This window comes from Neopsephotus bourkii, unplaced genomic scaffold (assembly GCF_033783945.1).
Source record: "Neopsephotus bourkii isolate Nb327-2 ecotype Australia unplaced genomic scaffold, CSIRO-AGI_Nbou_v1 NB_54, whole genome shotgun sequence".
NCBI lineage: Eukaryota > Metazoa > Chordata > Aves > Psittaciformes > Psittacidae > Neopsephotus > Neopsephotus bourkii.
The window spans coordinates 988,906-1,013,561 of NW_026900571.1; the positions used below are offsets into that span (position 1 = coordinate 988,906).

The following is a 24,656-nucleotide window of genomic DNA, read 5'->3' on the forward strand; positions in this document are numbered from 1 at the left end:
CATGATATTGGTTTTTATTTTAGAGCCTCATACCATGATTCTGTAATGGGAAACAAGTATGCAGCTAATAGGAAAAGCACTGGACAGATAAATCTAAGCACAAGTCCCATTAGTAGTGGCAATTGTTTGGGATACTACAGCAATACAAGGAGTAATTCTTTAAGACTGAATTTAATCAGTGAGCGGAGAGGCGACCGTCGGCGGAGCAACACACTGGATATAATGGATGGAAGGATAAATCATGGTGGAAGTTTGGCCAGGACTAGAAGCCTTTCCTCCCTTAGAGAGGGAGGGACATATGATGTGCAGCCCACTACTGACCCTGTCAACTTGATGGCCACCATATTTTGGATTGCAGCTTCGTTGCTGGAGTCAGATTATGAGTATGAATACCTTTTGGCTCTCAAGCTGCTCAACAAGCTTCTTATTCACTTGCCTCTGGATAAATCAGAGAGTAGGGAAAAGATAGAAAAGGTGCAGAGTAAACTGAAATGGAATAACTTCCCAGGCCTTCAGCAGCTTTTCCTGAAAGGCTTTACTTCAGCATCTACACAAGAAATGACAGTTCATCTCCTCAGTAAACTCATCACAATTTCCAGGCATGCTCTGGTGGATCCGTCTCAGTTAGCAGGTATCTTTAGTAGATGTGTGTGTAATGAAAATACATTTTTTCATCAAATTAAATGTAATAAAAATCAGTAGTAATTATGCATTTGCCTTAAAAAAAAATAAATCCCTTCAGTTAAATGCTTTTTGCAGTTATCACTATTCTAGTGCTAGATAGCAGGAATACATTGCAGACAGCAATTATCTGCCAAGAAATACTGCTTGTAAACTGTATATATTGACTATTAACTTGTTTACAAGTGAGTTTTAGGAGCACATATATTATTTTTCATGATCTTGTGCTAACTAGCTCAATTAGTACTATTTCAAACTTTTAAGAAGCAATGTGACCGTACTGCCTAAAGCTGTCCAGTTTCCTTATACTTTCACTTAATTGGTCTGATGATGATTTTATTTTCATCTTACGCATATCTATACCTAACACAGACACATTTATATGTATTCTACATACATACACACTTAAGTACATGTATGTGTATTTATATATTGGTGTGAATGTATGTGTCATGCTGTAAGGGTACTTAAATACCAGGTAACTCCACATTAAATTAAGTGATATTAAAAATCTTTGGGGCTCATGTAACTGTGTTTATGTATGTGTTTAGGATTTCCCTTAAACATCTTGTGTCTACTTCCTCATCTGATTCAACATTTTGATAACCCAACTCAGTTTTGTAAAGAAACAGCTGACAGGATAGCAAAGGTATGTAAAATGGTGCTTGGAGAAATGGTCAGAACTTTATACCAGCATTGTTTCTATATTTTTCTGCTCTCTTATATTTTTACCTAATATTCTAATACAGAAATAACTGTAAAAGGTCATATTTTAAAGACGAGATTCAGTCCTTAGTTTACATAGTTGGACCTCCTATCAATCCGAGTTTCTCTTTGTCAGTGCAAAAACATGTTCAGCTTATTCTGTAAAATTGAGATGTAAAGAACAAATTTTCTTACTAACAACATCAGTTACTTTTCCTTACCTGGTCTGACTTTTCAGTTTGTAATTTTAAATGTAAATCCCTTTTTAAGTAATCTTCCTAATTATGAGAATGAGGTCATCCTTACCTTTTGGACTGAAGAAAAGATAGCATGTTCTTTAGTGTCTGTTAAAACAGTACATGATACACACCAACAATCTCCAGCCAGGATGGTGGTGTGCTGGCCTAACACACTGTATTGTAAGGAAGACTGTGGAAAGGGGAATAAGTGCTATCTCTCATAGAGGATGCAGTTGTAGCCCTCTGTGATACATAAATGACTTACATGTGCATAAGATGCCTCAAAGAACTACATGCCTGTTGTAAATCCAGACATTACTGCTGTCCCTTAAATACTTGATCTACTAGTTAAGGACTCTATTTGAACGAAGTTTGGATGAGTAGATCAGCTTGGAGTGTGGGTGCCGCAGTACCAAAATTCAACAGAAGCTGTAGGTGTTGCTTATGTGAATAGTTCAGTTTCAGTTATTAGAAAACAGAGTGCAATCTGGGAATAATGAGTTGTGAATGCTTAGGTTAAACAATTGGCATTTCTAATATAATTAAATATGCTTTTTGCTTTACAGGTTTGTGCAGAGGAAAAATCACCTACTCTTGCCAATCTGGCTCATATGATGAGCTTATACAGTACACACAGTTATTCCAGAGACTGTTCTAACTGGATTAATGTAGTGTGTAGATATTTGCATGACTCTTTCTCAGATGCCACATTTAACCTCGTAACATACCTTGCAGAGGTAAGTATGTATCTCATATTAACAATCTCTGATCAACATTACATTTACTCATTGCCAGTTCCTTATTTTTCATGATTCTGAATATTGGTGGGGAAAAAAGTCCACCTTCCATGATGAAAGAATAGTGTTAAAATATGCCATGTTAGAGTGCAACAATTTAAGTATACCTAGAAATAAATTGTAATCCCTCTAATGAAAGATTCCTTTTCATGATAGTTGTGTTTCAAAGTTGATATTTATATTCTGTGCTATGTGAATAAAATGTGGACACTGTCTTGGCTTTAGTATAGTGCAAATTCTAAGAGACCCTCTTTTAGCCAACTGCACATTTAAAGATTACCTTATCACAGCTTAAATTAAACTTGGAAATTATTGAGTATTGCATTGTGTATAATCAAAGATAATTTCAAGTACAGAATTCAGTATGTGAGTCTGCCAGCCATTCATACAGGAATACTGTTACTATCTTTAAAAAGTGTCGTGTGAAAACCTTTTAGACTTGTCCTTGAAGTATAAAACTTCAAACTGATGAAGATGTTTTTGAATATTTGTACATTCTCATGAATGACTTTATATGCACTTATTTTGTTTGTAAGATTTTGTGTTCCAGCCTTACTTAACGCAGAGACGTAATTGTTTTTCATACAGTAATGAGATTTTGAATTTGCATGAACACTTCTGTTTAATGAGAAGTGTTTTATTATGAGGTGGTTTAGATCTATGCTAATAAATATGTCAAACTTCAGGAGAAAAAAAATGAATTAGGACAGAGAACATTGTTCTGATTTTCTTTTAATGCTAAAACAAAATTTTGAAAAACATGAGGTGATACCAGTAAAGTGGCAACTCTGCTGGTTTTGAAAACAAGTTCCTTAAAAGGGAAAATAAATATGTATGGAAGTTGGCTGTATTTTAATACTTGTTTTCCCTTTCTACTACATTAAAGGCCCTAAGTGAATTCTCTGTTTTAAATTTTATTTTTTTTAGCTGTTAGAGAAGGGTTTATCCAGTATGCAGCAGTCCTTATTGCAGATCATTTACAGTCTTCTAAGTCATATTGACCTATCCACAGCACCAGTGAAGCAGTTCAACTTGGAAATCATAAAAGTTATTGGTAAATATGTTCAGGTAGGTACTGAGAAACTGTAAAAGCCTTTCTTATATTATCAAAGTGGTAGTGAAATTACACTTACATTTTTATGGGGATTAATTTATTTCAGACATAAAAGTAGCTGTTCAAGGCCAGATTTCATAGTTTCATTATTTTGTCCTACGTACTTAATTCACTATATGCTTATGTGTTTGTCCGATTTGAAACACATTTTGTGGGACCAAGTATACATGGGTGAATGTGCATCTATTTGCAGATAGAGGCAACTCTACATATGTATTTAGAGGACATAATCCTTCAACTATTAAAATGCAAGGAAACCTTTTGTTGTGGTTTAAGCCCAGGCCATAAATCAGAACCACGCAGTCTACTCCCCCCACCCTTTCTTCCCCCAGCTCCTGAAAGGATGGGAAGGAGAATCAAAAGAATGTGACTCCCACGGGTTGAGATAAGAACAATTCAGTACGTAAGGTATAACACAAACCACTGCTGCTGCCACCAATAGTAATAATGGTAAGGGAAATAACAAGGGAACAGAAACAAATGCTCACAACCTGCCGACCAATACCCAGCCCGACCCCGGCAGTGATCTAACCCTTCCGGGTAACTGCCCCCAGTTTTACATCCTGGGCATGATGTGCTGTGGTACGGAATACCTCTTTGGTCAGTTTGGGTCAGGTGTCCTGTCTCTGCTTCCTCCCAGCTTCCCTTCCTCCCTGGCAGAGCATGAAAGTCAGAAAGTCCTTGGTCAGACTAAACATGATGTAGTAACAACTAAAACCATTGGTGTTATCAGCATTGTTCCCAGGCTGAAAGTCAAAAACACAGCACTGCACCAGCTGCTAAGGAGAAAAAATGACTGCCACTGCTGAACCCAGGACACCTTTACTGCTAAATACTGCACAAATGTTTTATTTAAATGTATATATTTTCAAAATTCAGTTTTACAGTTAAATACATATTTAAATCAGTTTGACCAATGTATCTGTGAGGAACATTAAGGTGCACCGTAATGGATTTGAGTGCTTTTTTTATTAAAGTCCCCCAAAGATGAACAGCAGTGTTTTGCTCTAGGTAATTTGATCTGTTGTACTTGGAACAGAATTGACTGAAAATCTATTTCACAGAAGAAAGTCTAGCATCTTGCTGAAAATGAAAATGCCTGGAGCATAAAGCTGTTTCAGTGTACAGCATTCTTTTTGTTTCTTCCCTTTGCCCCCCCTTTTTCCTGAATTCCATTATTGCCAAATGTATTTCAGTCAAGTGGTTTAATCATAATTAACTAGGAAGAGTAGTGCTCCCTGGATGTTTTGTTATTGATGGATATGTACTTTCGATATTGTGCTCCTGTCAGAGTGCATTAGGCAAAATGGAATGATTAGCATTAACTATAGTTTGCCTGGCCTGAGAGCTGCTTGCTTCACGTCTAACCTTTATTTGAGCTTTCTATGCCCACACTACCATGGAATCTCATTTTAATTAGGAGATGTTGGCTATCAAAATAATAGTACTAGTGAAAAAAAACCCTCCAGAGAGGCCTATGTATTTTTGATATGATAAAACATGTTACTATTAATGACAAAAGAAGATCGTAAATGAACATGTCTTGTTTAAATTTGATGCTACTAAGCTGATGTTTTTAGCCTTTTGCAGTCACAGTGCATCTTAATTTAAGTTGCTACAGGATGGTTCAGGTTTGAGACTACTTTTTTATGTTTATGATGCACAGAAATTCAGGAGATTATTGAAGACTCTTATTATGGCAGATATCCTGCTAATTAAAAAAATTGGAAGATTAAGTTTCAGGTAGAATCCCAACATTTTCAGGAGTGTAAATCTTAACCCTCCCAAGGTGCTGCTTTCAGTGTCTCTTCTGCGATTGACTCCACAATTTCTGTAGTTGAAGCTGCTAAATTATTTACATTACCATTAACCATTTTTTTGAGGAGAGTGCACTCAAATCAGGATCTGCCTCTTATGTTCTCATGCTTTTGCCCTGGCTGTTTTAAGCACTTGGTTTGATACTACATAAAAACCTTGTAAATGTATTGGTTTGGTTTGGTTTTTTTTAAGATTTTTGAAATACCTGAAGAAATAAAGCACAAAATATTTTTGGCTGTTTCAAGTTCAGTTTACTCTGCCCATAAATGTAAAATAATTGAAGGTGGCAAGAGGTGGAAGTTGTTTTGCTTTTAAATGCAATTAGTTTTTATTTTCTGGGGCATGAAGGGCAGATACTTCAAACAATGGTAAAACACACAGTGCAAACGCAGGGAGTAAGGGACATAGAACAGAGTCTGGTGTGGCTGGCACTTGGACCTGCCTGCTTGGCTGGACCTGACCATCCACCATGGGATGACCTGATAGCTTGCTGCTGCCTTCTTGGCACTTCAAGGTCCAAAGCTGCCCATGTGTGCTAGCGCCTTGCAGCCACCTGTAAATGATTAGATTCTGGTTTTGGGAATCTTGCAATGAATTAATGTAAAATCCCACTGTACATTAAAAACGGTGTCTTGTTTAAAGTAACTGTTTTGCGATTTGTATATGTTCTCTTTAGAGTCCATATTGGAAGGAAGCTCTTAATATTTTGAAGCTGGTGGTGTCTCGGTCAGCAAGCCTTGTTGTACCTAATGATATCCCTAAGTCTTATGGAGGTGACATAGGTTCTCCTGAAATATCTTTCACGAAAATTTTTAATGTGTCCAAAGAGCTACCTGGGAAGACCTTAGATTTTCATTTTGACATATCAGAGGTAATTACTATATTGAAATTACAATGCAGTATGATTTTCTGTTGCAAACTCAGATTTGTTTTGTTAGCCTTCTACATTTATGTATTTTAAGATAAATATAATTGTTAAGAATGACAGGTGTTGAAGTTTTACTTACAAGTAATTAAGAGTCATACTGAAAGATAACCTTTGAATGCTTTTGTTGTGTTTTTGCCTTTTTCCCCCTCTTTGAATGTCTGAAGAGTTAATTACTAAAAGTCAATGGGATTATTCTCAAGGGTATTTCAGCTGTGTCAGAGAGCAGGCTAATGCAGCTGGCTGCTGCTTGCAGCTGAACATTCCAGGCTTTCATCAAATGAAAGGTTTTGTGTTCAAGGGCTGAGAGGATTAAAACCCTGTACAGTGGTGCTGGTGTGGCATTGGAAGGGGGAGAAAATTTAGAGAAGAGAGTAGGATACACAATATAGATACCTCAATGTAAGATGAATGAAACTGGAGAAAATCCTGTAGTTAAAAACAACACACCTAACCCCCCCTCCCCCTTAAGGTTCATTACAACTGAAGATAGTACATCTGATACTCATTCTATGTCTGAAAATGGGAGCATAACCAAATGACTGCAGTGTAATATAAGGATGTGAAAACTGTAGGACATTACAGTTAATCAGAAGTAAGGGCTCCTGGTTGAAGGTGACCCTAGATAATGCTTGGAGTTACAGATGTCTTAAGACTTAAATTGGCAAGTTAATTCCTTACTGGAAGTTTCATTGCATGTATATAATTGAGGGACAAGATGAATTCCTGCAGAGTTCTCTGGAGTGGCATTTGTTGTCAGAAGGACTGAATTTGCTGCTTGGTTCTCAGAAGTCCAACATAAAAAGGACATGGATCTGTTGGAACAAGTCCAGAGGAGGGCCATGAGGGTGATCAGGGGACTGGAGCACCTCCTGTATAAAGATAGGCTGAGAAAGTTGGGGCTGTTCAGCCTGGAGAAGAGAAAGCTGCATGGAGACCTCATAGCAGCCTTCCAGTATCTGAAGGGGGCCTATAGGGATGCTGGGAAGGGACTCTTCATTAGGGACTGTAGTGACAGGACAAGGGGTAATGGGTTAAAACTTAAACAGGGGAAGTTTAGATTGGATATAAGGAGGAAATTCTTTCCTGTTAGGGTGGTGAGGCACTGGAATGGGTTGCCCAGGGAGGTTGTGAATGCTCCATCCCTGGCAGTGTTCAAAACCAGCTTGGATGAAGCCTTGGGTGAGATGGTTTAGTGTGAGGTGTCCCTGCCCATGGCAGGGGGTTCGAACTTGATCTTAAGGTCCTTTCCCACTCTAACTATTCTATGATTCTGTGATTCTAAGTGTGTGTGTTAGTTGCTTTTCTGTGAAAACAATTTTTCAAAGCATGTTTGAAAACATATAGCTGGATTGTCAGCATAAATTCTACTTAATTCAAAAAACCACAAGTGAGCAGAATGGCAGCCTACTGCGTAGGGTAGACTTATTCAGCTTTGTATTTCCCAGTGTACCAATGCTCAGTGGATTAGGCATAGGCTTCATAGAATGCTTAAAAACAGACAGACAAGCCCTTCTTTTTACGTAATACTAAATTCTGAAAACAAATGTGCAGTCTTTACTAATACAGATTTGCATTTTGAGGAAGTATTTGTTGTCTTTGGTAGACACCAATTATTGGAAATAAGTATGGTGATCAACACAGCGCAGCTGGTAGAAATGGGAAGCCGAAAGTCATTGCTGTCACGCGCAGCACTTCTTCAACTTCGTCAGGCTCCAATTCAAATGCATTAGTTCCCGTCAGCTGGAAGAGACCACAGCTATCTCAGGTACATTGTCTTGAATGCTTTATATGTGTATTACAGAAATGTTTATGAATGTATAAAAAAATTGATGAAGTCTAATTTGAAGTCTATATTGCGTCTTAGCAAAACAGTAAATGAATATAGTGTAAATTAAAAGCCTAGTACTGGTGAAAAGAAGAAATGGTCAGATTCTTCTTAGTGGATGTCAGCATGTGAGATGACTAGTTAAAATGCAGACGGTTTCCATTTTAACCTCCAGCAGATGCCTTGCTATGTGATTTTCTTTGGTATATTTTTCAGAGAAGAACTAGAGAGAAGCTAATGAATGTGCTTTCTCTGTGTGGTCCAGAATCTGGTCTTCCCAAGAATCCTTCAGTAAGTGGTGATGGTGTTTTGTTCTGGTTTTTAAATCCCGTCAGTGATAATGTTGCATTTTCAGGTATTGGTGAAGTTATGAAGAGCGGTTTTTGACTAACTGTTTTTGGTTCAGTAAATCACAAATCCAGTTTGAAGAATCAGAAAGAGGTGGAATCATAAGTAATGAATTTTTCCTTAAGAAGTCCAGGGGGCACCTCTCTTCACCAGACATGTTTGAAAACACTATTTAAATTCAGCCAAAACTAATGTTGCTGTCTCAGGGAATGGACCTTAGGGAAGGTCTGTATGTTTTAAAGCAAAGATTAATTGCTAGGATTAAGTCTTAATTTTTATCTTATGTGGTTATCAAAACAAGATTTTTTTTTAAGTTTTTGGACTGAAACTCAAATCTCTCCAAGTTAAATTAATTGACTACTAAGGAACTCAGCTGATCAAACTAACCTTTAGTACTTCTTCACAGAAGAGCAGGACTACACTGCCAGTCCAGATTAGTGTGTTTGGGGCTGCATGTATAAATGTTAAGTGTCTTGGCTAGAAGAGGGAAAAGAACTAGGTCTCCCCTGTTCGAAGTAAATCTTTATCTAGCCCATTACAAATAACACGCACTTTAGAGAGAGGGGGCAGCAATGGCTGAGGACTGCAAGGATGTTGATGCTGTATTGAAAACACCGTAGAATCCATTGAAAAAAAACGATGGATTACATGCCTTCAAACTTAACATGGGTATCAGGAGGAGCAGTAGTCTTAACTATTAAGTAAACTAGACTGATGGTTTTACTTCTGTGCATGGCATAGAGAAGACCCCCAGTGGCATACTAAGCTTAATAGTGGTTATGACATTAAGAACTTTTTAAAATGAAGTGAGTAGCCCACCTCGGTTGTCACTAGTTTAAAGATGTAGTTTAAAATCCAGCAAGTCTCTAAAACAAACTGCAGTCTACCTCCCCCTAGTGGCTAATTGCCCCTAATGCCATTAAATGTGGGAAGCAGGATAGCTGACTTCTGGAGTTACAGAAGTTGTAAGTTTTTATTTCTATTTTTACCCATATCTGCAGGTTGTGTTTTCTTCTAATGAGGACTTGGAAGTTGGTGATCAACAAACTAGTCTTATTTCAACAACAGAAGAAGTGATTCAAGAGGAGGAAGTGGCTGTAGAAGACAATACCAGTGAACAACAATTTGGAGTTTTTAAAGACTTTGACTTTTTAGATGTTGAATTGGAAGATGCAGAGGTGAGACCTTGGGATTTCTTCTGTGTATTTCCATTTGAGAACCTTTTAAAAATAAGGTTATGTTGGTGCAATTCTAAGGAATTGGCAGCTCTTATAACTAATCCAGTTGGAAAGAATTTATGATGTGATTGAACTCAACTTGAATGATAAAGAAACCTGCGTCACAAACTTTGCAATGTTAATTTGTTGCAAGTTGTTGGGTGCCTTTGCTTGGGAGATTTGGGATTTTGTAGGGGGTGTTAAGTGACTTAATCTGAAAGTGAAGCGATATGACAGTATAAACCAATTACAGGATGAACACCTGGCTATCATGCGGCTGAAAATTTAATCATGGAACAGTCTGTTAAGAAAATTGTGTAATCTTGTTCCTAATGCACTTCTGCATTTTGAAAACATGAAGAATAGGTTTCAAAGTTACAAACTGTATGATATACTATCTCATTATATATGATTAACTTGGTCAGTGTAAGTGGTTGCACTGACTTTTACATTATATCTGGCTTGCTGCAGTTCTTACATTTCCTCTACTTCTCCTCTCAAAAACAAGAGAGGGGAGGTAAACCAAAATTAAATATTGAGAAATAGTAAAGATTCTGTTAACAGTTGCTACTTGCTTGGGATAAATAAAAGGCTTCAGACCAGAATTTGCTGAAGCTTAAAAGTATGACTCTAAAAGGACTGGGGATAAGTACTTTGAGGTTTCTTTCAGTGTTTTTGTTACAGTCTGTACAAAATAACTGAATTAGTAATGGAGACCCTTGTGGGTTTTGAGTCAACAAGCTGCTAAGAATAATATCTGCCTATCTAAACTTCAGGACTGTTCTTTTCATTAATCTATCCCCTTTTACAAAATCTTGCTTTTTCCCCCCTTAATACTTAAGTTTTATCCCACTTTCCTTCCTGTATATTGCTTCACTTCAGCCAATATTTGCATCTTCTAGGAAAAGTATAGGCTCATTATGGTCTGTTGCATAGATGACTGACACACTATACAGATACAGTTTCTTATATTCAAAGCAAGTATAACAGTTCAGAATTGGCTGAGTAGTAGCATAGCATTATTTTAGCACTGGATGGGTCTTTACAGGTAGGATGCCAAAAGTCAAAAACTTTGCCAAACCAAGTTAACCTTTAACTTCATTTTCTGTATTATTTTAATAGCAGATTAACAGATCATGATGGAGAAGAGACAGTTTCTTTCTCAGTACTTGCCTGTATGCAGCATGTAGTGCTATATTTGCAAAAAAAACGAAAGAAAAAGCACAGATTGTAAAATTTAGGGCATTACATACAAATTGTGCACTTTATCTAAGAGCTGCCTAGTTTTGCAGCAGAAATACAGAATGTTCTTTGTTTCTAAGAATTAAATGTCAACAGTATGAACTGAGGCTCTTACATTAAAATCTGAGTAATATTTGGATTAAACAGAAGTGCTTCAGCTCACAGTAGAAGTACTTTATTATAGTTGGGATTCTTTTGCATTGCCATGACTTTTTGCCTTATTTTGGAGCAAACCAAATCACTAAGAGAGAAATGTTTAGTTTGCTTTGCATGTTTAATACATCATAATGATCTCATCATAATGTCACCACAAGTGATATTTTGTCAGAGCACTTTTGGAACCCATACTTGCACATCTGGGGCTAGATGTGGTATTTTAGGAACTGTCTTCAGACTGGTGAAGTAACCTTATCAGGTTTTCCATCTGTAGATGAATTGTTGAAGGTTGACAAAGTGCGTGAGAAAATCAAAGATAGTTTGTACTTGTGAATTAAAACAATGTGGGTTTAAGATATGGATTTCACTTAATATGTTGGATGTCTGAAACCCAAGTAGGCTATCTTTATACTGTGCAAACAGAAAGGATCTAGCTTTTGGTGTTTAGGGTGTATTTCATAAAACTGACACAAAGTAGCTGGTAAAACAGTTAATGAAGACATGTTTTTTTCTAGAACCTGCATATAATTAATGTTGGTGGTGCTTTGTCAGTCGGATGTGGTCAGTTTAGATTCATGTGTGTTAGTTAATGAATTTCATCTAATGTTTGTTGAAACAGTTGCTTTACATGTTATGCTAGAGAAATGTATCATAAGCATGCTGGTTTTAGTGTTTTGTCGTCTGTTTATTTTTTCAATCAATCTCCCATTCGAAAGAGAAATTATTTCAAATACTAGCTTTTTGATCAAAGCTTTTTTTCAGAGCTTGAATCAGTCTTTTACTGTTGGCAAATCTTATGTAATAAAACATTTTTCCCTGGTTCTAGCGTATCTTTAAGTGTTTGTCCTCGTTCTTTCTAATTATATGTGTTTTCCTTTTTGCTAACCAGGAGCTGCAGGTAAGTTGCAGCCTGGTGCCCTGGCTTGTTCTTCTGTTGTTGTCTGTGGTGTGTTTGTACTTTCTAGTCAGATATATATGAATTTGATACTGATATAGTTCTAGATTATATATTGGGTTACCTTCCAAGAAGATACTAAAAAGATTTCTAGTTCATTTGCCATATATATTTTATCTGCGAACGTCATTTAACAAGGTATTTAAATAAAACTCAAAGGGCTGATTGAAACTCTGTTCATAATACATTCAGTACTTGTGTTGTCTCGGTTGCATTTGTGTATTAATTTTATTACATTAAAATTTGTATATACATATTGCACGAACTTTTCTTATTACAGGGTGAAAGCATGGACAACTTCAACTGGGGCGTTCGCAGGCGCTCTCTTGACAGTATTGACAAAGGAGACACACCATCTCTTCAAGAATGTCAGTACTCTGGTAGCACACCCAGCTTGAACTTGACCAACCAGGAAGATACTGATGAGTCTTCAGAAGAGGAAGCAGCCCTGACTGCAAGTCAGATATTGTCTCGTTCGCAGATGGTAAGTTATTTTTCTGTGAAAGGAATCTTAGAACTTAAGCTTTCACTTGCACTTTTAATGAATAAGTATGGCTCACACCTTCAGCCTAAGTGAATTAAAGAGGAACTAAGCTGATGTGGCTAAACTTTTGCTTTCCAACATCAGTGAAGAGAAGGAGTTCCTTTACCACATCAGTGGTACATAACAGGTTTATAATTGAAGTACAGTGTTAACTTTTTGTGTGCGTGTATGTCTTTACACTTAATATATTTGTTTCAGTATAAGGGCAAAATTGAATATGTTATGTATGAAGTATGTGTCTTCCTGGATTCCTAAAAAAACCCCAAAATACTAAATAAGAACAAGAGAAGTAAGTGATCCTGTGGGAGCCTCAGTTGCGTTTAACCACTGAAATTGCTAATTTAATTATGGATTTTGAGGCATATGTGTACATACAGCTGAGGGAAATGGAGAACGCTGGCCACTCTGAAGACTCTCTCCATTACATAAACGAAATCAGAAAGATTCACTGGATGGGGAGCAGCAGGGACAGTATGCCACTCTCCACACTTTAGGCAAAGTTTGTACTAATGTTGCCTGTAGCAAAGAGCTCTGCACCTCAGTGTTTTCAGTCTAGCATTTCACCACTGCCAAAGACCTTTAAAAATTAGAAAGGAAGTAATTTTCTGGATTCTAAGGGTAACTTCACACATTAACTTCTTGAAGTTAAATGTTACAGAAGTAGATGTGATGCTTCTAACAGTTTAGTGTAAAGGTGTGAAGCTCATCATATGTAAACAAATTCAAGTATCTAACCATACTGAAACAGCCTATTGTAAAACTAATGTGTGTTTTCCCTGGAATTTATATGTTCCATAAACTATGAATATTTTCATGTTTCTTTTCTTAGTTGAACAGCGATTCTGCCATAGATGAAACAATATCAGATCATGCTGGTTTATCACTTCAATCTCAAGATTCCACTAGCAGTGTGGGAACAGAAGACGTGCTTCAAATAAGAACTGAGACGCCAAGTTTGGAGGCTTCTTCTCTAGATAACTCTAGCAACCAGCTGCCTGAGGTGGGGAGAAATGTGGGCTGGTGCATGGCTGATTTGGGCTTCTTCTAGTGTTCAATAGCAACTTTGGCTTTCTTTTCGATTGAATTTTCATCTGTTACACTGATTAGTTGATTTGCTTTTAATATTTCTAACCTGTTGGAATGTTCTGATAAAATGTTTCCTCAGTATGAAGACTGCTTAGGGTGGACTGAGGGAACTTACCACAGGTTAAAAATATTCTTGAAGGGCTGATAATGATCATTTCATGGTGCAGAATGAAAATAGGCTATTATTCGAGATGCTTTTACTTCAGATGGTTGAAATCCTTCTTGAGCAACATTTTCTTTCAAATACTTTTTTATTTCCCCCCCTTTTTTCTGCTTTCTGTGGGTTAATGTGATTGGTGCTGTATGGGAATAAAACCTCAGGCCAGCTGTGTTAGCAGTTGGTTCCACTAAATAATGCTTTAGAAAGGACCACAGATGCTAGTGGTATACTTTTTTGGAAGGGCCTGTGTGGACTGAGACAGATTTCAAGCTAATGGCTGCCTGCAAATCTGTGAGTACTCAAGTTTCTTGGTTTTTAAAATATTTTGAACAAATTGAAAAAAAAAATTTAAAATAATCATCTGCTACATTTCGTACAATATTTAGCAGTTGTACCTAAATCCTCAATATGGTTTTTATTCTTGAATTTGAAGCAGCTTGGTTTGGGTAGACATTTTATGTATAAAATTATTGATGCTACTGACAATCTTATTTTTATTCGGATAAACAATAGCAATCCCACTTTTGACAGAACATACATTTGTATTGAGTTTTCCAGAATATTAAGCTATTTCTGTGTGTATGTGATGTACACTTAAGAATGAGTCTGCAGTCAGCTTTGTTTAAACAGTCGACTGACTGGTTAAAGTGACTGGGATTTCTAAACAAAGGCTCTCGTCTACCTGTTTGCTACCTAGAAAGTCGCTTGTGCTAACGGGGAAACCACTCACCTAGCTAAACATTTAATGCAGAGAACTGTAAGAACAAAAGACGTACTTGGAGAACAACAGAGGGAAAGTATGGGTGACTGGTTTCATGTGATAAGATCTTCACCTTCTAGAATTATGACATTGTGACATTTATAAAGCAGCTTTTTTCCACTTTTTGCATATTTTTTTCATTAATATTATCTATATGCTTTCTTCTGCAGTGTTTGATTACACTGCAATTGATAAATTGTCTCAAATTTGTAGGGTTATCTGTACTTAGGTTGGCAGACAAGTCTTTTAGCACTTCATCTACTTGTCTACAACATGCATTTTTGCTGTAATAGAATTTTGGGTGAGGAAGAACACTTAGTCTGGGTTATTCTTTTTTATGTCAAGATTTCAAAACACAGAAGTGATAAGGTGGGATAAAAGGGAGAAGTGATAGATAAGCTAGGAATTTTTAGAGCTAAACATTATAATTTGTCTTGTTTGCTTGTGGTGCATTCTCAGCTTTAACTCATTTACAAAACCTACGTTTTTGTAGTTCTGTCTGAGACTGCCTTTATACTTGGATTCAGTGTTCTTCGGCAGCTACCTTCATAAAATCACTATACTTCTGATAACACAGATGAAAACATTCACTCACTAAAAGCAGCAACATTGTTGAAAATACTGAAAACATTTACACTGGGCTGTAAAGTAATTTCATGACTAAGTAGCATCCAGAAAACATTGCTATATAGATATATATATGTACACACACGTCCCCCATCTATATATATGTATAAAGACTGCAGATGCTGTCTGCAGTCACTACATGGGATGTGTTCAGAGTTTATTTTGTGCATGTTAGAATGTGGGATTCAGTCAAAAATGTTTTCTTCAGGCAGAGTTCAAGCACTCAAAAGTTACATCTACAAGAGTTAGCTATCTAGTTGGATTTTGTTCCTAAAAGGGCTTTATGCCTCTTAATAGAATGAGCTTGAGAATATCAACTGTCAGCTCACTTTGGGAAATTTTTAAGACAGTAAACCTGATCTTTTTTTCTGAGTTCTTATACTGCACAGCTCACAGCATAGTGCAGTTGTATGTGCTTATATACGTAAACTCTTTCAACACAGACATTTCATTGCATGCCAGGTGTCAGTTATCAAAATGTGTGTATTATAAATAAATATCAAAATTTATCCAAGGTAAAATTAAAAAAAACCAATTACTTAAAAACAGGGGGTGTGTGCTAGTTAGATGCAGTTCATAGAATCATAGAATTGAGTTCCTTGCTTCTCTTGTAGGAAAACTGAAGATATAAAAAGTAAATAATTTACTTACTTGTGTTTGGCTGATTCCGAGCAATAGCAGGTACCTTTACAAAAAGGACGTTTCATATTCCAGTTAGACATGTCCAGTCTAGTTTACAAGAATATTTTCAAATTTGTGCACAAGGTTTTACAAGCTTAAGTGTGTGAAAGTTTATGACTAAAACGATTCTCTGATTTACTAATTTGCACTGTGGATTTATGAGGGAGTAATTTACTAGAATTTTCCTTGGGTGCTGTGGAGTTGTCAACTATATAATATAAATGACATTTTAAAGATAATTAAAGAACATTCAGTTTGGTAGTAAAGATATGCCCAAAGTTGCACACCAGATTTCAGAAATTGAGAGTCATGACACTAGGAAGACTAACTTAACTGTAAATTTACTAGCTAGTAATTAGCACTTAAATATTTTCTAGAAGTGTATCTCTCATATGTACATCTATCAGCCATGATCAGTACAACTATGTGTCATCTCTTAACATCTATAATAGAAATGGACCACTGCTTCAATCCATATTATTTTGCTGTGGTATTGTAAAGGGTCATGCATTTCTGTGTGCCTTAGCTGCTCAGTGTGACAAAAATGCTGTTCTGTGCAATAGAATTCCAGATTTAACTTCCAGACATTGTAAGTGAGGCCACTAGCTGTGTCAAATGACAGCAGTATCATGTTGAGGAGTACCATAGTCAAAGTGAGATAAGGTTCAGATCACCGTGGAAGAAAATGATACAGTTCTGTTTAAAGCTGAATTGTCTTTTCCAATACATGTACAGTTATTTATCTCTCAGAGGATCTCTTTAGACTGATGAAAGCCATGAAGGGATGTGTGTGCTTAGAGGCTGTTCAAAGGTTTGTTGACCAGTCTTGGATATGCCAGTAGAGGAAGACAAGCACACTTAAGAATGAAAATGTGTGGTAATTTGTGCCTTTAGGAAATAGCAAGTACAATAAAGTATTATTCTTATTCCACAGAAAAATCCAGTAAAAGGTTTCAAATGAGTTCATCATAAATTATCTAAATCTGAATTCCTCTATTCAGTGTTGCAATGTTAATGAGTATAATAATGCTAATGGAGGAAGAGGGAAGGGAGAAAGGGTCATTCTAATGTTACCTACCTGAGTTTTATCATTGTCTCTTTGTAACTGTCAGTAATCTAAGGCCTACATTTAGAGGTTCAGAGTTAAACCCTTAAAGCGCCCCATATTAACAGTGATTGCAAAATAATAAAAATAGTGGAATGTCCCTTTTCCATTGTTTGTCTGATACACTGTTGCTCGGTTATGCTTTAGAACATTGTTAAAATGAGAGAGGAAAGGAAAAGACATTTTCTCTACTGGTTCCAGACCCCAAAGGCAAGCATAAGGCAGACAGTTTGGTCCTTACATAGAAAAGTAAAATATGGCAGTCTTAGTTGTGTTTGGTCGTGATCTTAGTTGTGATCTAAATATGTTTGAGGCTATTTGCAGGTACTTTTCTGAGAGTGTTCTCTTAACAGATTTGAGTGTATTTGAGAAATCTAGGATATTAATGTTAAGTAGAAGCTATAAATATTACGAATAGACTCCCTGTCTTGACTCCAGTAAAACTGTGTGAACAAGCCAAAGAGTTGAATGATTAAAGTATGAATGGATATTTGTAAACAGTTTTTATAACTGTTACTTTACCATCATAAAAACTGGTAAGAGTAGATAAACCTTGACAATAAAAATAAGTAAAAGTATGTTTGATTCACAGGAATGCAGTTCAGCAGTAAGGGATGAGCAGGTTAGCACTGCTAGTGAAGATACTGGGTCGTATCTACTACAAGAACAACAAGACTGTCTGGTCTGTCATGAATCTCTTGAGTTGGAAGAGACCACAGAACTGGCAGAGGCAACAGCTCCTGAGAGCTATTCCGAGTCTGTCTGTGAAGAGGATGTTACGCTTGCTTTAAAAGAGCTAGATGAGAGATGTGAAGAAGAAGAAGCTGACTTCTCTGGTTTGTCTAGGTAAGATTAATATTGGTTCTAAGTAACAAATTACATGTTGCCAGTGTACAAATCAAACAAAGTAGGATTTCCTATGGTCTGGGGTTTTCCATGAATCCCATAATGCAAGCATCTAAAACGATATTTTGCATATCAGAAGTAATGGTTGATTGGTTTTGCCTGTTATAGTAAATAAATTCAGTGCTTTTCTCAGTAGTTGTTTCTGGTACAGGGAAACCAGCCATGCAGGAAAAGATGAAAATTCTTGAGTAAAAAAAACCATCTAGCACATTTTATCACCGTCAATAGCATAGAAATAGGAAAAGAGGTCAGAGGATGTTCTGAATCCTTTTGTTGGCAGCCACCAGCTGCAAGCAATATAACAGTCCTTCAACTGCTTTGAATTATGGCAGAACCTATTTTGACACCCAAAGATGGGGGAAAAAAAGGGTTTGGTTGGGGGGTGGATAGGTTTGGGTTGGGTTTGGATTTTTTTGTTTTTGTTTTGAGGGGGTTTTGTGGGGTTTTGTTTTAATCAAAGATTCTGCAGGAGTCAGACCATTTTGTCTTTGAATTTGCCCAAGGTTTATTTTCAGTGTTCAGGTTAATCAGTCTCTTGTATGTTTCTAAGACATTTTAAAGTAAAATAACATTTTCCCATTTTTAATATCAGAGCAAATATAACTATTGAGAGGAAATGTTAGAGTTAATCCTAGCTGGTTGAGTCATATTAAAAATGAAACCCTAAGTCTCTCGAAGGTAATGGTCTAAGAAGGAGGGAAGACAAACAAAAAACTGCAAACAAATAAAAACACAAACAAAACCCTCGAACCAACAAACAAAAAAACTAAACCAAATGAATTCCAGATTGGTCATAGGCTCCTTCATACTTAAAACTTTCTCGGAAGTTTAGACTAAATAATATATATATACCTCTTGTCTATAGGAACATAGAGTATATTCTGTCAGAGAGACCATTTAAGGAGTCTTTTACAGAAAAGAACACAACAGAAGCTGTAAAAGACCAAGGCATTTGAAAAGGTTCTACTGTAACAGAGAAATTCAATCTGCAGTTCCATACGCAACCTATTGCAATATGCCTTGCAAGAATTACAGTCTGGTAGCAGTTTATTTCCTAATGTGTAACTGAATCGTAGACTCATAGAATGGTTAGTGTTAGAAGGAACTTTAAAGATCATCCAATTCCAACCCCCCTGCCATGAGCAGGGACACTAGACCAGGTTGCTCAAAGACCAGACACTAGACCAGCACTTCCACTAGACCAGGTTGCTCAAAGCTCCATATCCAGCCTGGCCTTGAGCACTGCCAGGCATGGGGTTTTAGTTTATTTACACTGAGTGAACAAATGAAAAAACCCATAGTTTGAAGAACAACAGAAGTGATTACTTACAGGGTTGATACACTAGTGAGAAAATAGCTGAAAATCTTTTTGAAGCTTTGCTTAAATGTAGTATTCAAAAGGATTGCATCTTAGCTGTTGAGCTTCGTGCTATTGAAATGAATGTACCTAAAAACAGCACCCACACTTCTTATTTGTGTTGAAGTCTTGTTTAAGATGTGTTTTAAGTCTTGTTTAAGGCATACGTGGTGCCTCTGTGACTGAGGTTGTTCAATGAGAAAAACAGTATGTGTTAAAAAAATTATTTTAATAAATTATCTGTACTTGGAATTGTCTCACACTATTTTGCTGTGTAACTGTAATTATACAAGAAGTGTCAAAATGTGTCATTCCTTGTGATACAGATAATTTTAACGAATTAATGATTGTAAGTAGTAGCATTGATAAATTTACAGTTTGATTTTTTTATTAAATGTTTGGTGCCTAATGGAAAGTATGACTGCAGAATGATCTTTGAACAAAGGTCTGTTAAATTGATTGCCTATAAAAATGGAAGTCTTCCAATCTATTTCCATTTTCTTATGATGTTACTTAAGAGTTACAAAGTAGTATTGCATTGCCATGTGAGTTTGTGTGTTGTATTTGGTATTGGAGGCAAGCAAAAAATACCAATTTCTGAACGGAGGGGGTGTGTGTATATTTATATGTAGGTATCCCTTTGACGATACTAATAGAAATAACATGCTTTAATGAACCTTGGAGGTGTTTGAGAGTATAAACATTTTTTTATATTGCAGTAGCAATACGGGTTTTTAATTTTTACTCTTTTCTTGGTTCATAGTTACCTTAGTTGATGCATTATTTATTTTACAAAACACTGTTCTGAATTCAAACCTCTTATTTTTTCCTTCTTACCGAAATGAAGGTGTTTTTCATTAAAAATGTACTGAGTAAACTTGTTGTTTGTTATTCACAGCCAAGATGAAGAAGAACAGGATGGTTTCCCAGAAGTACAAACTTCCCCACCTCCTTCACCATTTCTTTCTGCCATATTGGCAGCTTTCCAACCAGTGGCATATGATGATGAAGAGCAAGCCTGGCGCTGCCACGTCAATCAAATGCTGTCAGACACGGATGGATCTTGTGCTGTCTATACATTTCACGTCTTCTCAAGGTTGTTTCAGGTCAGTGAATGGCCAGTGCATGGTTGTTTGTCTGAATTCTTTTCCTTCTGCTTTTAAAACTATTTTTCCCCACTGTAACTGCAAAAACTGCAAGATTATGGTAGAAAGCAAATGAAAAACAGACAAGTGTTGCTAAGACTGTTTAATGGTCATGCACTATTTTTCCGTGGGATATCTGCTGTGTTACACATTGTCCAGGAGTGATTCTACTTAGGAATAAAAAAGGCAGCTCAAAAAAACCAAACCAGTTCAGTGTTTCTTGTAAGCTCTTAGTTCAGGTTCTGTCCCTTTATTTTCTGAACGTCACCCAGGTTCTGTTCTGATTACAGACTTAATCAGTCTTCCTCCTGGGTTTTCCGTGGGATTCATTATTATGGGATCACAGCATGACAAACATTAATGGATTTATCATGTATCTACTGAGAAAGGTTTTTTTACTGCAGAGAAGTAATTGAAACACCAGGAGATCAACTAAAGCTGCAAGTTTCAGATGCCTCTCTTTAACTGTATTTACCTCATAGATCTGGTATCCAACACAAAATGACTATGGCTTAACTTTTATTAATTATCCTCCCTATATGTATGGGATGGCTATTTACCTATGGTGCATTTGGTACCACTTGGATGTACATTATTCTTTGCAATAATATTATTTGCAGTAATACTTTTATTTATGGGCAACATGCCAAGTGAGCTAGAGCAGATTCATTGCTACAAACCACAACCTTATGACTCCAACACTTTCTCACATCTCCAATATTAATTTCACCTGCTGTTGGGTAGGTTGTAATAAATTACTCTGTGAAAGCTTCACTTTGTTTTACTGTGATAGCACACATTTTATCCATATTTATGGGCAGGTTTAGGGTGAGTGTCATGAGATCACTTATATGTGAAGAATTTATATTCTGCTTTATCTGTGCAATAACTTATTTGTGTATTGGTACCCGTTTTCCATTTTTAATGGCATAAGTATTTTGTCACAGCACTGTAAAATTCCTATTTACTGGTTTCAGATTTTTTGCCTTTCTGCTTCACCTGAGACATCATGGATTTAGTTCCTCTGTATTACACCAAAGCTTAGCTGCAGTTACACAACTGCATTTCCTGAAAAAGTGGTATTTCCTGAAAGTGGTAAAGCCAGCAGTTCATATTCTCCTGTGTTCATTAAAGAGAGAGCTCTAGAAAAAAAAGGTGAAACTTTTCTATGGCTTGACAAGGTAGCCCTCAGTAACTGTAAAGGTGGATACTTTGGGAAAGGTGGGTAGTAGTAATTGAGGGCTCAAACCTGAGCAAAGAAGCATTCCTGAGGAGTTGTTGCTGAGTCTTGTTTGACTGAACCTTTCCATTTTGCCTTCTGGCTCCTACACCATGTTTAACTTTGCAGCTGTAAATATCTATCTTTGTATAGTTTTATTCTGCATGTAACTTGCTAGGATTTATGAAGTTATGTATTGCAAAGCACAGTGTTGTCTTAGGCCAAGCCGACAGTCTACATAATCGAACATGTTACTCGCAGGACTGATTTTTGAAGAAGGTAAAAATCCTGCAGGTGGCAGTTTTGGACACAGATTGTGCTACACAGATCTTGTAAAACTGGATAATTTTCTGCAACATGAACACTTCAAATGAATTGAACTACTGTCTATACTGCATACAGTCAAGTAGTCATGCTGCTATACTGAAGCTAAAGGCTTAGATGGGAAAGGAGTTACTGTCTTCATGGATACAGGCTGATTTTATTGACTGATTGCATTTTCTGGAGCTAGTTTTACATAGATATTCAGAGCAAATTATGTATTAGTTTGTAATTTAATGACAAAAATATATGCTGGCATGTTGGAATTTTGCCCTGAAATTCTCAATCTGAAAAGCCTGAGGAATAAATTCCAATGTAAAATAAATGTTTTTCTGATCTGATTTCTAGACTATTCAAAGAAAGTTTGTATCTATAACAAATGACTCGGTCAGCTTTCTTGGTGAAAGTCTACAGCGCATTGGAACAAAGTTTAAAAGTTCTCTGGAAGTGATGATGATGTGTTCAGAATGTCCAACAGTCTTTGTGGATGCAGAAACGGTAAAGATCTCATAAACTCACACACTGAAATGCCCGCTTAAACATTCTTATGTAGCATACAAAATGACGCCTTAACTTTTGGAAAATAGCAAGGCTTGGGAAGGTTTTCAGAGGTTTGAATAAAATGTGTTAATTGTATTTTTGCCTTTTAAAAGGTTGCTCTCTAACGTCAGTGATTGAAACAGTTGAATAATTTGGGGATATAAAAAAAAAAAAGAAAATGTGCTTTTTCTAATTGCAATCAGAAAGGAATTAAAATGTTAGGTGGCCGTTATGTCATAAACATTTGAAAACAGAAGCGAAAAGTGCATTTTCTCCAAAAATAATCTCTAGCTGTAACAGTGAACAGTGAGGGAATTTACTGATACTAGACACCATTTGAATTCACTTGCTGTTCTTTACCTTCCCTGCTTGTTCATATTTATTCTGTATTCTTTGCATAGAGAAAACCACTTATCTAGCAGCAATTTTGCCTTTTTTAAAAATTGTATTATTAATGTGTAAATTTAAGGATGCATGTGAAAAACATTCTAGCTACAGATACACAGTGAAGGCTTTGAATGGTTTGTTGTTTTGCAAGTTGAAATCCTGGGTTATAATCAATATTAATGTGAGAAGTCAGCTCAGTGTTCAGCAGCAGTCAAAAAAAAGCTGTGCTAGAATAATGAGGAAAAGAGACAGCAAAACAGAAAATGTTATTGAGCTCATGTACATATCCCTGGCCTTTTTTTACTGTCTGTGTTTTCAGTCCTGGATAGATTTTTGAATATGCAGAACAACAGATTGACAGAGGCTAAGAAAGCATTCTGGAGCAAGTGGGTGACCACATGATTGGCCCATTTTTCCCTGCCTTAAGCAACTGCTATTAGACATTGTCAAATGGAGGGACTGAGATAGATGGATCTTTGTACCTGACCCAGTGTGAGACTCTTCTCCTGACCTGTTCTTCTTCCATTGATGCTTAGGGGCAACTCGGCTCTTACACTCTCACTTTACACAATGGGGACTAAAAAAAGCATGATGTGGATAGCGTGTTTCAGGGGAACCATGTGTAATGTTTTTTTATTTAACTTATGCCACTTTAAAAGCAGTGGGAATTAACCAAAAGAAGGAACTTGTTTGGGCTGAGAAGCCACAATAAGAGTTTTACTAGCGACTAGCTAGAGTGGCCTGTATGTTTTAAAAGATAAATAGATATATAAATTCAAATATGAAAAAGCATTAATAAATGGAACATATGTGCACTCAAGTATACAGACTTTTGCGCACACATTAGTGTTCTTATGTTGGCAAATACTGTGTAGATAAATCTTTCCAAATAATTTAATTGAGATGAACCTACTTGTTTATCAGATTACTTCTCACTAAGGAAGAATGGTTGATCCAAAATAATACTCACATGCAAATCTTCGGTTTCATGATGTCACTCGTGTACAAGTTTGGCGTTTGAGGCAGATTTGGCCTTTGATTCATTCTGAAAATAGTTTTTATCAGAAAGATGCCCGTTTACATCAAAGCAGGGTTTTGCAAGCAATTTGAATGCAGCTGGTGGCCAGCTGCTAATACAGGATGCCCACTGACTTCTTTGCACCTTGGCTTATTGCACATGTTGAATGCAGAGTGGCAGTGTGCTGCAGAACCATAGCTTGCTTCTTTGTTGATGTAGACAGAGAGGTTGGGAATACAGTGTTCTAATATGGTGGTAGAATAATAATGCAGTTGGAAAAACATGTAGGTATCATTTCCCCTGAGTAACGTGGGATACTGTGACTCTCATACTGTGACACAGGTTTGTGATCAGTGTCTTCTGCTTGCATTTTCAAGCTGCCCAAGAGGTAACAGGGATTGAAAAAAGCACAGAGCTCTTCATGTGTGCAAGGGGTGACCAGTGTGAGGGAGGAAGCATCAATGTAGAGTCATGATTATTACAGGAAGTGACAGGAAAAGGATTAATGAGAAAAAAACTAAGTGGAAATAAAACTACAGCAAGAAAGTGTGGAGCAAAGCTGAGGTAGCAGCCCCTGAGGAGAAAAAGAGATTTTGAAACTTATGTTGAAAAAAGGCAAAGCCATTAATGGTAGAAAATTCTTCACATATCCAAAAGACTGAAGCCTTTGCTGGTGGTGTAGTTTGTGTCTTGAGAAGAGGAAGCAACCCTCACTGGGCTCTCCTTCAACTGCTACAGGAGCAATCCAGGGGAGCCTTTTTTCCTGCCGCAGGCT

The 24,656-nt window shown here is 36.7% G+C and overlaps 1 protein-coding gene across 6 annotated transcripts in view; it reads left to right on the plus strand.

Moving 5' to 3' along the window:
* The window catches only part of FRYL (FRY like transcription coactivator), a 164,032-nt gene that overhangs the window by 127,568 nt on the left and 11,808 nt on the right, over positions 1-24,656 (plus strand). For 5 of the 6 annotated variants that reach the window (XM_061352801.1, XM_061352811.1, XM_061352822.1 and 2 more), the window contains 13 exons: positions 24-631; positions 1,233-1,330; positions 2,192-2,362; positions 3,350-3,490; positions 6,031-6,225; positions 7,886-8,047; positions 8,324-8,398; positions 9,457-9,633; positions 12,306-12,509; positions 13,399-13,569; positions 17,581-17,834; positions 20,150-20,357; positions 22,285-22,434. In XM_061352801.1, coding sequence (XP_061208785.1) covers positions 24-631; positions 1,233-1,330; positions 2,192-2,362; positions 3,350-3,490; positions 6,031-6,225; positions 7,886-8,047; positions 8,324-8,398; positions 9,457-9,633; positions 12,306-12,509; positions 13,399-13,569; positions 17,581-17,834; positions 20,150-20,357; positions 22,285-22,434 — 2,614 coding nt within the window. Of the gene's footprint in view, positions 1-23; positions 632-1,232; positions 1,331-2,191; positions 2,363-3,349; positions 3,491-6,030; positions 6,226-7,885; positions 8,048-8,323; positions 8,399-9,456; positions 9,641-12,303; positions 12,510-13,398; positions 13,570-17,580; positions 17,835-20,149; positions 20,358-22,284; positions 22,435-24,656 lie in introns of all 6 variants that reach the window. The other variant, XM_061352826.1, reaches the window with a different exon arrangement.